The sequence below is a fragment of the Oryctolagus cuniculus genome, chromosome 7 (genome assembly GCF_051225735.1).
Source record: "Oryctolagus cuniculus isolate XC-2025 breed Fujian yellow rabbit chromosome 7, ASM5122573v1, whole genome shotgun sequence".
Taxonomy (NCBI): Eukaryota; Metazoa; Chordata; class Mammalia; order Lagomorpha; family Leporidae; genus Oryctolagus; species Oryctolagus cuniculus.
The window spans coordinates 86849730-86862955 of record NC_142873.1 but is presented as its reverse complement, the minus strand read 5'-3'; the positions used below and the strand labels follow the sequence as shown (position 1 = coordinate 86862955).

Sequence of the window (13226 nt, the reverse complement as noted above, 5' to 3'; positions counted from 1 at the left end):
TTCCTCATCCCCAACAGTGTGGCTTAGCGGGACTAAGCAGTATCTGGCGCCCGAACAGGGACCTGAACACGCAAGGTATCCAATGAGCAAGGTCCTCCTCGGACAAGGTGAGGAGGGATCACCCGTTGGCTTGGCCCCCGATATCCACCTCCTGCCCCACTAGGTGAAGGGAAATCTCCCATTTGTCTCAATATGGAGACCCCTGCAGCACCGGCTTCTGGGCCTCTCTGCTAGGAGAGGAAATCCCGTCCCTTGTAGAGACTTCTCCTGTGACCAGCCCCAAAGACTTCCGTCTGCTGTGGCCACAAACCCTCCATGTGGAAAGGGAATGCGGCAACATGAAACTATACGAAGGTTTTTTTATTTTTGTTTTTGTTTGTTTAAGATTTATTTGTTGATTTAAAAGACAGAGTTAGAGAGAGAGGAACAGAGACTTAGAGACTCAGAGAGAGAGAAAGAGAGAGATCTTCTATCCACTGGTTCACTCCCCAAATGGCCACAATGGCCAGCACTGGGCCAGGCCAAAGCCAGGAGCCAGGAGCTTCTCCTGGGTCTCCCACGTGGCTGCAGGGACCCAAGTGCTTGGACCATCTTCTGCTGCTTTCCCAGGCACATTAGCAGGGAGCTGGATTGGAAGTGGAGCAGCCAGGACTGGAACCGGTGCCCACATGGGGTGCTGCAACTGCAGATGGTGGCTTAGCTGCTATGCTACATACCAGCACAGAGGGTGGGTTTTTTTATACTTATTTTATGTTTCAGAAATAACATCTTTATATAATTTCACATTGATAACTGAGTAATTTTTGACAATGCAGCCAAATATCCTAACAGCACTGTTTTTATTTTAAGGTTTATTATTTACTTATTTTCATCTTATTTTAAAGGGAGAAAGAGACAGAGATATCAATCTTCTATTCACTGGTTCACTCTCCAAGTGCCCACAACAGCCAAGGTTGGGCCAGGACAAAGCCTGAAGCCCAGAACTCAGTCTGGGTCTCCCACATGGGTAGCAGAGACTCAAGTTTTGAACCATCATGTGCCGCCTCCTAGACTGTGCATTAGCAGGAAGCTGGATTGGAAGTGAGGGAGCCAAGACTCGAACCAGGCAGTCTGATATAGGATGCAGATGTGCTAAGTAGAGGCTGAACTGCTACACCAAACACCAACCCCAATACTGTTTTTGAAAGAGCATATGTTTCAAATGGCGTTATCTACAGAGAAACCTCCTGAAGACTGGTTCAGTACCACAGCCCTGAAAACTAGGGGACACCTCGGACAGCTGCTTTCATGTTGTGACAAAGTGCTCACCAACAGGAACTTACACAGAAAATCCAAACGTAGCTTTTGCACACTCCTGCTAGCACCTAGCACATTGCTAGTAATAAAATGAAAATAGCATTCTGTAAATTGGCAGACAAAATAAAAGCAGATATCAAAAGTATCTTTGAATAAAAGTGAGAGGTTTAAAGAACACAAATCATTTTGGAGTGGCATCCTTAGGAGGCCCATGGACCTCATTCAGACATACAAGGGTACTTCAGAAAGTTCAAAGACAAGTGGAATTAAAAATATGAGTTTATTTTGGTGTAAAAAAATTTGAAATTCATAAATAGTTTTTATAATACTCATTTTTCATGCATTATGAAAAAATGTTTGAATCATTTTTTCAACAAAATAAATTTAGCCTTTTAATTCCATTTTTCCATGAGCTGTTTGAAGTGCTCCTGCAGAAAACTCAGTCATTAGAGATCAAGAAGTCAGTGCTGTGGCATAGCAGGTAATGCAGCGCCAGCATCCCATATGAGCTGCAGTTCAAGACCCAGCTGCTCCACTTCCAATTCACCTCCCTGCTGAGGCACCTAGGAAAGCAGCAGAAGGTGGCCCAACTGCTTGGGCCCCTGCACCCATGTGGGAGACCAGGAAGAAGCTCCTGGCTCTCAGCTTCAGATCAGCCCGGCTCTGGCTGTTGTAGCCATTTAGGGAGCGAACCAGCGGATGGAAGACCTCCACCTTTCTGTAACTCTGCCTTTCAACTAAATAAATCTTTTTTAAAAAAGAGAGATCGGCATTTATCTACTATATACAGCACCTGTGCAGAGAAGAGCTCATCATTTCTTACTAAAACAATGTCATCTACTAAATTGAACGTCAGCCCCCAAACAATTTTACAGTTCTGTGGGCTTTTCAGAATAAAAGTAAGTACAGAACCCATGAAAACAATTTTATCTTGGAGTAAGGAAGAGAGCTGAACAAGATGATAACACAAATTACCTGTGTGGTGACCATGACTATCTTCAAAAGCTGCAAGCCCAGTTTCCACGGAATCTGGTGTCTGGCTCGGTATTTTTCACAAGGGTTCATGAAATAAAACTTCAAGTCTTCCCTCAGGCATTCTTCTTTCACCTCAGAATCAAGATGCGCCATTGCATTTCTGCCATAGAAGATGAATTTAAAAGACCTTTTAAATAAAACCCAGAACAGCCTGAATAACACTTCCCAGTAACATGCTTCCTTCCCCCGGCCATACAAGCTCTCTCTTCAACCAGGAACCAACTTCTCTTAAAAAATCTGAAATTTAGGGGCCAGCATTGTGGCACAGAGGGTAAAGCTGCCACCTGCAATGCCAGCATCCCATCTGGGCACCGGATCCAGTCCCAGCTGCTCCACCTCCAATGGCCTAAGAAAGCAGCAAAAAATGCTCCTGACACCCATGTGGGAGACCCAGAGGAAGCGCCTGGAAATGGATGAAGACAACAAAACAACACATCGAAACTTATGGGATACAGCAAAAGCAATGTTACGAGGGGAGTTTATAGTAAATGGTGCCTAAATCAAGAAATTGGAAAGGTACCAAATAAATGAGCTATCAATGCATCTCAAGGACCTAGAAAAATAACAACAAACCAAACCCCAAATTAGTCAGAGGAAAGAAAGAAAATTAAAGAAATAAACAACATTGAAACCAAAAAAAAAAAGAAGAAAAAACCCACAAGCAATCAGTGAAATGAAGAGTTGGTTTTTTGAAAAAATCAACAAAATTGATACACAATTGGCACAATTAACCAAAAAAAGTGGGAAAAGACCTAAATCAGTAAAATCAGAGATGAAAAAGGAAACGTAACCTTAGATACCACAGAAATAAGAAGAATCATCAGGAATTACTACAAAGAGCTGTATGTCAACAGATGAGAAAACCTAGAAGAAACGATAGATTCCTGGACATATACAATCTACCAAAATTGAGTCATGAAGACATAGAAAGCCTTCTTCTCCAGGCGTTCATCCTAGGGTGTGAGTGCTCTCACTAAAACACGAGGGAAACACAGTGAGCAGCAAGTAGTTCATGGGAACCAAGCACATGGACAATCCAAATAACAGAGTCTACTCCAAGAATAACTGTGCTTACCATATTAAAGACAAACAGCTTGGGCAAAAATATCTATAAGAAAAATTTTGAAATAAAAATATTTTGAAAATTAAAAAAAAGAAATTACCCAGTGAGCCTCAACCTCCAAAGAACAAAAACTTTAAAAATATGTTTGCCATGTGCAGGCACCCAGCAATTGTTGGGGTCACTCTCCACCCAGTTGGTGTGGGCACCCACGGCAGTGCAAGAGCAACTGACAGAGGGAGTCTCCACTGCACCAGCTGAACCCACCTGGCAATGGGAGGGGAGGGAGAGCCATCCCCACGAAAGGGAAGTGCCGCCTGTGAACTCTCCTGTGCACCCAGCTCAATTGTGAAGTGAGCAGGGCTGCAGCTGGTGGGTGTGGTGCGTGCCTGTGATCCAGAGATCTTACCAGAGAGCAAAACCCACGTATCCCACTGGCATCAAGTCTAGTTGGGAGGGCAGGACTCGGTCCAGAAGGCTGGAACATACATGGACAGTGGCCCTGGGAGCACCTCAGTCCCCTGCAGTCAGGACGGGCTAGCAGGGCAGAGTGGCTCCACTTGGACTCCTTGACCCTGAGAGCACTGGCTGCTGGGACTGAGAGAACAGTGATTGCAGGAGAAGAGACCAAATGTAGCTGGGATCTGGGCAATCACAAAGTGCTGTGGCATACTCTCAGAGCTCCTTGGTTGCCTAGAGCTGCTCACAGCAGAGATGGTTCAACATTCAAAGATCGGTAAATGTTATAAACCACATTAACAAGCTGAAGAACAAAAACCATATGATTATTTCAATAGATGCAGAGAAAGTGTTTGATAAAATTCAACACTTGTTTACAATGAAAACCTAAAGCAAATTGGGTATAGAAGGAACATTCCTCAACATAATCAAAGCAATTTATAACAAGCCCACAGCCAGCATCCTATTGAGTGGGGAAAAATTGGAGCCATTCCCATTAAGATTCAGAACCAAACAAGGATGCCCACTCTCACCACTGCTATTCAATATAGTTCTGGAAGTTTTAGCCAGAGCCATCATGTAGGTCATTTTTTGCCACAGTGTCTTCAAACAACTTATTTTGAAAAGGGGGCTAAAATGAACTCCTGGAGCAAAGACAGTCTTTTCAACAAATGGTTCTGGGAAAACTAGATCTCCACAGGCAGAAGTATGAAACAAGAACCCTACTGTATACCTTACACAAAAATCCACTCAAAATGGATCAGAGACCTAAATCTATGACTTATCAAATTACTAGAGAACATTGGGAAAATCCTACAAGATATTGGCATAGGCAAAGAGTTCTTAGAAAAGATCCCAGAAGCATAGGCAATCAAAATCAAAATTAACAAGTGGGAATACATCAAAATGAGAAGCTTCTCCACTGCAAAAGAAACAATCAGCAAAGTGAAGAGGCAATTGACAGAATGGGAGAAAATATTTGCAAACTATGCACCTGACAAAGGATTAACTTCCAGAATCCATAAAGAGCTCCAGAAACTCAACAACAACAAAGCAAATAATCCAATTAAGAAATGAGCAAAAGACCTTAACAGTTATTTTTCAAGAAAAAACTCAAATGGCCAACAGACACATGAAAAAATGCTCAGGATCATTAGCCATCAGGGAAATGCAAATCAAAACTGCAATGAGGTTTCACCTCACCCCATTTAGAATGGCTTTCATACAGAAATCAACAAACAACAAATGCTGGCAAGGATGTAGGGAGAAAGCAACCTTTTTTTTTTTTTTTTTTTTTTTTTTGACAGGCAGAGTGGACAGTGAGAGAGAGAGACAGAGAGAGAAAGGTCTTCCTTTTGCCGTTGGTTCACCCTCCAATGGCTGCCGCTGCAGCCGGCGCACCGCGCTGATCCGATGGCAGGAGCCAGGATCCAGGCGCTTTTCCTGGTCTCCCATGGGGTGCAGGGCCCAAGCACTTGGGCCATCCTCCACTGCACTCCCTGGCCATAGCAGAGAGCTGGCCTGGAAGAGGGGCAACCGGGACAGAATCCGGCGCCCCAACCGTGACTAGAACCCGGTGTGCCGGCGCCGCAAGGTGGAGGATTAGCCTATTGAGCCACGGCGCCGGCGAGAAAGCAACCTTAATCCACTGTTAGCGAGAACGTAGGGGCCAGCACTGTGGCGCAGTAGGTTAACGCCCTGGCATGAAGCGCTGGCATCCCATATGGGCACCGGTTCTAGTCCCGACTACTCCTCTTCCAATCTAGCTCTCTGCTATGGCCTGGGAAAGCAGTAGAAGATGGCCCATGTCCTTGGGCCCTGCACCCCCGTCGGACACCCAGAGGAAGCTCTTGGCTCCTGGCTTTGGATTGGCACAGCTCTGGCTGTTGTGGCCATCTGGGGAATGAACCAGTGGATAGAAGACCTTTCTCTCTCTGCCTCTCCTTCTCTCTCTGTGTAGCCCTTTCAAGTAAAATAAATAAACCCTTAAAGAGAGAGAGAGAGAGAGAATGTAAACTGGTATAGCCACTGTCGAAGACAGTATGGAGCTATCTCAGAAAGATGCATATAGACCCGCCATATGACCCAGCCATCCCACTCCTGGGAATTTATCCAAAGGAAATGAAATCAGCATATGAAAGAATTATCTATACCCTCATGTTCATTTCAGCTCAATTTACAATAGCTAAGATTTGGAATCAACCCAGATATCCATCAACTGAAGAATGGATAAAGAAATTATGGTGTATATATACACTATGGAATACTATACAGTGGCCAAAAAAAAAAAGTGAAATTCGTCATTTGCAACAAAATGGATGCAACTGGAAATCATTATACTTAGTGAAATAAGCCAGTCGCAAAAAGACAAATACCATATGGTTTCTGACCTGTGGTAAAATGTAATCTATAGGAGTGAAACTGACACTTTGAGATGCTGTGATTTTGAATAGCCCTTGCCTTGACTGTCAGGTAATAATGTTTTTCTTGTTTTTATGTTTGTCTGTTTTGTTCTTTACTTCTTTTTTTTCTTCATACTAGTTGGTGAATTCTCTACTTTTTATAGGGTTAATCTTATGAGTATAAGAAAGAACTGAAAGTTGATCTCTGTGAAAAATAAGAATGGGAAAGGAAGAGGGAGGAGGAAGAAAGGCAGGAGTATGGGTGGGAGGGAAGTGGGAGGAGGAAGCATTATGTTCCCAAATTTGTATATATTAAATGCATGAAGTTGTATCCCTTAAACAAAATAAATTTAAAAATTAAAAAACAAATGTTTGCCCTGTGCCTGCTCTGGTCACTTCTTCATGGACCTTATCAACTTAATGAGCACTTCCTCGACTGAGTGAGCACAATGTTGGGTGCTTGAGACACAAAGCTGAGTGGTTACCCTGAATTTCAGTGCCCAGTGTCCAACAGGAAAGACAAACTTGTGACAGGGTAATTATATATCCCAGTGAACGCTGTACCATGAGTGCATAAAAAAGCACTACAGATGCACAGTCCTGACTCTCAGAGGAGAGGTTCAGAGAGCGAATGGGAAAACCCATCACACTCATAGCACACAGTGAGGTAAGTGCTACAGGGGCACTTAATGGGGTGTCCAGGCATTTCCAAGAAGATGGTATCTTAGCCATCCCTAAGAGCAGCACCTTCAACCATGAACTCTCAGACCCCTGAGAACACACCTGTAAGAAACCCTTGTGGACACGTGTGAGCAACACAGAATTTAGAGTGGGCCCCTACGACTGTAGCAGATCAGTGTTGCTGAGGGATTCATCCTCATTACCCACAATATACTTTGTGTTTAATAAGATGAAAAGAGCACATGGAAACTGTGTCTTTTATTCTTGACTCCTGAGCAAAAGGCCATGGAGCCTCCTCCCTGCCACTCTCCCACTGTGAGAAATGCTTAAGTGAAAGACCAGACTGTTTTCTCAAAAACAGGAGTGCAAAACACAGGGTCTTCTGTGCACCACGCTCTGCTGGAGACATCCTCCTGCCTTCCAAGACTCAGTCCACGGGAAGGGAGAGAGGTGAGTAGGTAAAAGAATACTCTGATGTGTTGTGCTATAGTTGAATCAGGTATTGGGTGCCCTGGGAAGAGAGAAGGGGTGCCTGATGCAGCCCATTTGCTTTAAGAAGCTTCAAAATTTTTTTTCTGGCTGCTGGTTACTTCAACTGCATGGCCACTAAGTATTTAGGAAACAACAACTGTGGTACAGTGGGTGAAGCCACCACTAAGGTCACCCACATCCTGTTGGTTTAAGTCCCAGCTACTCTGATTTGTTTTCATGCTATTGCACCTGAGAGACAGCAGATAATGGCCCAAGGACTTGGGTACCTATCACCCATGTTGGAGATCTGATGGAGTTCCTGGCTCCTAGCTTCAGTCTGGCCCAGCCTTGCCTGTTGCAGCCATTTGGGGAATCAATCAGCAGATGTATGATCTATCACTTCTATATCTCACTCTGTTTGTCACTTCACCTTTTAAATAAATTAATTTTTATAAAAAACTGATGTTAACATTACTCTAAGAAACTATATTAGGATGGACTGACATCATGGCATAATGGGTTAAGCTACCACCTGAGACATCAGCATCCCATATGAACACCGGTTCAAGTCCTGGTTCCTCCACTTCTGATCCAATTCCCTGATGCTGAGCCTTGAAAAACAGCAAAGAATGGCCTGAGTACTTGGACCCCCGCCACCTACATGGGGGACCTGGATAGAGTTCCAGGCTCCTAGCTTTGGCCTGGCCCAGCGCTGCCCATTGCAGTCATTTGTGGAATGAACCAGCAGATGGAATATCTCTCTGTAATTCTGCCTTTCAAATAAATAAAATAAATCCTTTTAAAAAGAAACTCTAATATTAAGGCTCAGGCAAAAAAAAGAAAAAGAAAGAAAAGAAAAAGGTATCAATAATAGCAAATAATGAGAGTACTTCAAAAAGTTCATCAAATAATGGAATTAAAACATAAGTCTATTTTGAGGACAACAAAGTTTGAAACCAATGCATAGATTTGTCATAATACACATTTTCACAAACTTCTTGTAACTCCTTGTATTTTAAAAATAACCAAAAAATTAATCAAAAGTAGCAAATAATGACTGTCAGGATCACTCATGGTGACCTTATTTACACTACTCTGTTCTTCCAGAATTGTTTCATTTAAGTAGTCATAGAGCAGTTGCAACATTTCTAGCAAGGTTAGGGACAAGACGAAAAATGAAAAGACTCTTGGCCGGCGCCGCAGCTCACTAGGCTAATCCTCCGCCTAGCGGCGCCGGCACACCGGGTTCTAGTCCCGGTCAGGGCGCCGGATTCTGTCCCAGTTGCCCCTCTTCCAGGCCAGCCCTCTGCTGTGGCCAGGGAGTGCAGTGGAGGATGGCCCAGGTGCTTGGGCCCTGCACCCCATGGGAGACCAGGAAAAAGCACCTGGCTCCTGGCTCCTGCCATCGGATCAGCGCGGTGCGCCGGCCGTGGCGGCCATTGGAGGGTGAACCAACGGCAAAAAGGAAGACCTTTCTCTCTGTCTCTCTCTCTCACTGTCCACTCTGTCTGTCAAAAAAAAAAAAAAAGAAAAAAAAAAAGAAAAATGAAAAGACTCACATTAAAAACTTGTCAAGAGTACGTGAGCCAATCAGCAAAATATAAGAGAGCACAAGCTGAATGTGATCAGCTCATGAAAGACTGCTAGAGAGAAAAACAGCTGATTTGAGTAATACAGGCACAGGATGAGATAGCTGTTTATATGTGTGTGTGTGTGTGTGTGTTTTAAATATGTCTAACTAGTTTTAAAGTAACATCTAAATTTAGGAGGAAATATTATTTTGGTTCAAAAAGTCTGGTTTCTGAAGGAAAATGTAAGGGTATAAGATTTTCATACTTTTCCAGGGGCTTTTTCTTGCCCCTCTCTTCCCAGTTTGTAGGTGTGCCCCAGTTGCCTGGTAGATGGAAGGGTATTAAGCAGAGAGACACACACACCTTACTGCTATCAGAGAAGTGAAACGGTGAGGGAGGAAAGCACTGTTGTGTTCTTAGAACTCTATCTATATTAATTTTTTAAGAAGTGAAATGGTGCCAAAATAATGGTGCAAAATGAAGTGACAGAATAATCAAAGACCAAAAGAGACAGGATAGCATCTCAGGGCTGAAATCTTCCCTGATCTGGCACTCACATATCCAGCACCCTCTGGCGCTCAGTGCTGGGTTGGGTACTGGGCACAGGGGGCTTGGAAGTTGCAATCACCACATCATAAGTGAGAATTAGCATTACCCCTCACAAAATCAGCAGACAGGAGAAATACTGCAACTTCCATACAAATGATGGAAATCACCAGCAGCTAAGAAGACAGAGGGCTACTAAGCTGAGGCAGCACAACTCAGGGAAGTGAAAGACCACACCATTAAACCAGTTACAGACAGATGCCAGTGAAGGTCTCAACCCCACTGAACCATCCAGCGCAGGGCAGTTATGCATGAACTGAGAGCAATCATGACTAAGAAGATTATGTTCCACTCACCTACAGGAAACGCACAGAACAGATCTTCATAAGCTTCATAAATGACACCATCAAGTACCAAAATGTCCAAGGAGAAGTCACAGCATGCATACACAGCAAAGCAAGACCTGGCCTAGGATGGACACTTACTCAGACTGGGGGCTAAATACAAGCTCAAGGGGGCTGGAATGAAGAAGTAAACAGACACAGACAAGAAGCCCAAGGCTGGTACCGTGTTGAGAAGACAAGAGGAAAGCACACCAAAGCCATCGTTGGTCACTGAGAAAACCCATTGCTTCCCCAGGTAATCAGGATGGTGTGATGTAGGCTAAATTTAAGGCTATCAGATGACCCACAGCAACTTTATCTTTATCAAAGCCATAACTAAAAGAGTCTGCAGAAGCCTGGAGTCTTGAAAAAACAAGGTACTAGTGATTATTAACCTTTTTGGAGTCATAAACCCCTATGAGAACAAGATGAAGGCTCTCGACCTTTGCCCCAGAAAAATGCACACACCAGTTTCTGTGATGTCAGAAAAAGGCCAGTCAATCCAAGCTGCAATTGTCTGTAACTTTCATGATCCACACTCCACCTGACAAGGGGCCTGAGAGCTGTTTCCTACTGCAGGGGTCTCTAAGATAAGGTGTGTGCACACAGGGATGTGCGCGTGTGAGACAAAGGGGACTTAGGGCTTCTACTTGCATTAACCTAGAAAGAAATTAAGAGTGCTCGAGATTTAATACATGGATGTTTACCTATCACACCTAAGGTGCCTTCACCTGGTCAGAAAGTCAGCTGCCTGTTTCACATAGGTATGTATGGCCTCCTTGGGAAAGAGTGCAGGCCCTCAAAAGTAGGGGGTTGTGGTGATGTGCCTGCTGGTTTCCAGCACATTCTCACCATTTCTGGGACCATCCAAGCGATTTTTAGAGCACACGAGGTACTTCAAAAAGTTCATGGGAGGAGCAGGCATTTAGCTCAGCAGTTAAGATGCCCACATCCCACACTGGAGAACATAGGTTCAATTCCAGGCTCTACCTCCTAATTCCAGCATTCCTGCTAATGTAGACCGTGGGAGGCAGTGGTGATGGCTCAAGTGACTGTATTCCTTTTTTTTTTTTAAAGATTTATTTATTTATTTGTCAGAGTTACACAGAGAGGAGAGGCAGAGAGAGAGAGAGAGGTCTTCCATCCGCTGGTTCACTCCCCAGACGGCCGCAACAACCAGAGCTGCGCCAATCTGAAGCCAGGAGCCAGGAGCTTCTTCTGGGTCTCTCATGGGAGTGCAGGGGCCCAAGCACTTGAGCCATCTTCTACTGCTTTCCCAGGCCATAGCAGAGAGCTGGATCAGAAGAGGAGCAGCTGGGTCTCGAACCGGCACCCATATGGGATACCAGCACTTCAGGCCAGGGCATTGACCTGCTGTGCCACAACACTGGCCCCTCAAGTGACTGTATTCCAGCCACCTACATGGGAGACCTCAAATGCACTCCCAGCTCCTACTTTCAGCCCTAGCCCCAATCCTAGTTTTATGGGCATTTGGGGGACAGAACCAGCAAATAGGAGCTCCCTCTCTTTGTCTTTCTGTCTCGGGCTCCCCCCAAACAACAACCAAAAATTTTTTTAAGTTCATAGAAAATGAGATTAAAATATAAATTTATTTTGGTATGAAAAATTTAAAATTCATGCATAGTTTTTTCATAATATGCAATTTCTGTGAACTTTTTGAAGACCCCCACAATTGGGTTTCAAACTTTTGTGAAACCAAATAAATATTTCAATCCATTTCTCACAAACCATTGGAAGTATCCACAAGTGTTATCCAGTTTTAGTGAAAATAACCCTCATAAAATGGGCAAAGGACATTAAAATGCCTGCAAAAAATGGATTCACTACAAAGCTAATGTAAGCACAAATTAACATTATGAAAATGGGAGCTCTAACACTATAAATTTTGTTGGCCATGAGTTTGAAGAAAAGCATATCTGAGTGGAAAATAACACATTTATCAAGAAAACTACTTAAAATACTGGTTAACCTACTGCTGCTAAGTGAGAAACGTGGCAGCTCTATCAGTAATCCTTGTACCCCAAGATATGAGCTAATGATATGTGCAGTCATAACTAATGGGAAGGAGGAAGTCTCTTCATTTGACAATTCATTTTACCACAGTCCTTTGAATGTTTATTTTTACTAATTTGACAATATACACACTGTCTGTACATATTAGTAAGTATCCATTCAGAGATGGTGAGTGCTTTTTTTAATGATGAGGACCAGTTACCAAATACATTTGGGATAACTTTTGCAATGTTTCAGAGTCCTAACACACCTTAGATGTGGTTGTTTTTTGTTACCCCAACTGGTACTGTGACCTCCTCAGCTTTGAAGAAATCGATATCTGTTGCCCTGGCTCCAACAAATAATCAGAAAATAACCTAGGTAGGCATTCCTTTTCCTACTGGGCCTATTTAGGTATCAGGTATTAATGAAATGACACCCACACAGAGTGGTTTTTTGAAGTTCACAACTATTTCTTTTTTTAAAACAAAAAAGATTTATTTATTTATTTATTTATTTATTTATTTATTTATTTGAAAGTCAGGGTTACACAGAGAGAGAGAGGTCATTCATCTACTGGTTCACTCCCCAAATGGCTGCAATGGCCAGGGCTGGGCCAGGCCAAAGCTAGGATCCTGAAATGCCATCCAGGTCTCCCACGTGGGTGCAGGGGCACAAACACTTGGACCATCTTCTGATGCTTTCTCAGGTGCATTAGCAGGGAGCTGGATTAGAAGTGGAGCAGCTGGGACTCAAACCAATGCCCATTTGGGATGCCAGCACTGCAGAGGGTGGTTTAACCTGCTGCGCCAAGGGTTGGTTCCTCACAACAGTCAAAGCAGATGGGGCACGGGAGGCAGGGTACACCACTTCCCGATCCCATTCTTTATCCTGTCTCCTCATCACAGTGAACCGTACCCCTGCTCCCAGGCTCTGAAACCAGGAACCCACATCTGCTTAGCTCTGCTTGCTGTGCTCCCACCTAACTCCCCATCATCTTCCCCCTCAAAGCAAATTGAATCACGTACACAATTTTAAATGAACTCTAATGAACCTTACACTTGATCTCTGCTCCTTTGAGGAAACCACTTTTGCTTTTCTTTAATTTACTTCATTATTTCTAAATAATACTTATGCTACTTTTTTTGTCTTTTAGATATTATCAATTTCCATTCTCCCTTGGAAATTTTGGGTTTAGCTCTCATGTCTGCCCCTTTCTCACAAATGGGTATATTTCACCTCCCCATTGATTTTACAATATATTTTAATAAAAAATTTAGACAAATTAACATCCTGATTTTACCAAGTG

The 13226-nt window shown here is 43.5% G+C and overlaps 1 protein-coding gene across 3 annotated transcripts in view; it reads right to left on the bottom strand.

The window, feature by feature from the left end:
- The window catches only part of MCOLN2 (mucolipin TRP cation channel 2), a 73041-nt gene that overhangs the window by 50942 nt on the left and 8873 nt on the right, over positions 1 to 13226 (bottom strand). For all 3 annotated transcript variants that reach the window (XR_016237225.1, XM_008264961.5, XM_008264962.5), the window contains exon 2: positions 2272 to 2431. Coding sequence is in view for 2 of the 3 variants with exons in the window: in XM_008264961.5 (XP_008263183.3) it covers positions 2272 to 2431 (160 nt within the window). In the remaining variant the exon portion in view is untranslated. The remainder of the gene's footprint in view (positions 1 to 2271; positions 2432 to 13226) is intronic.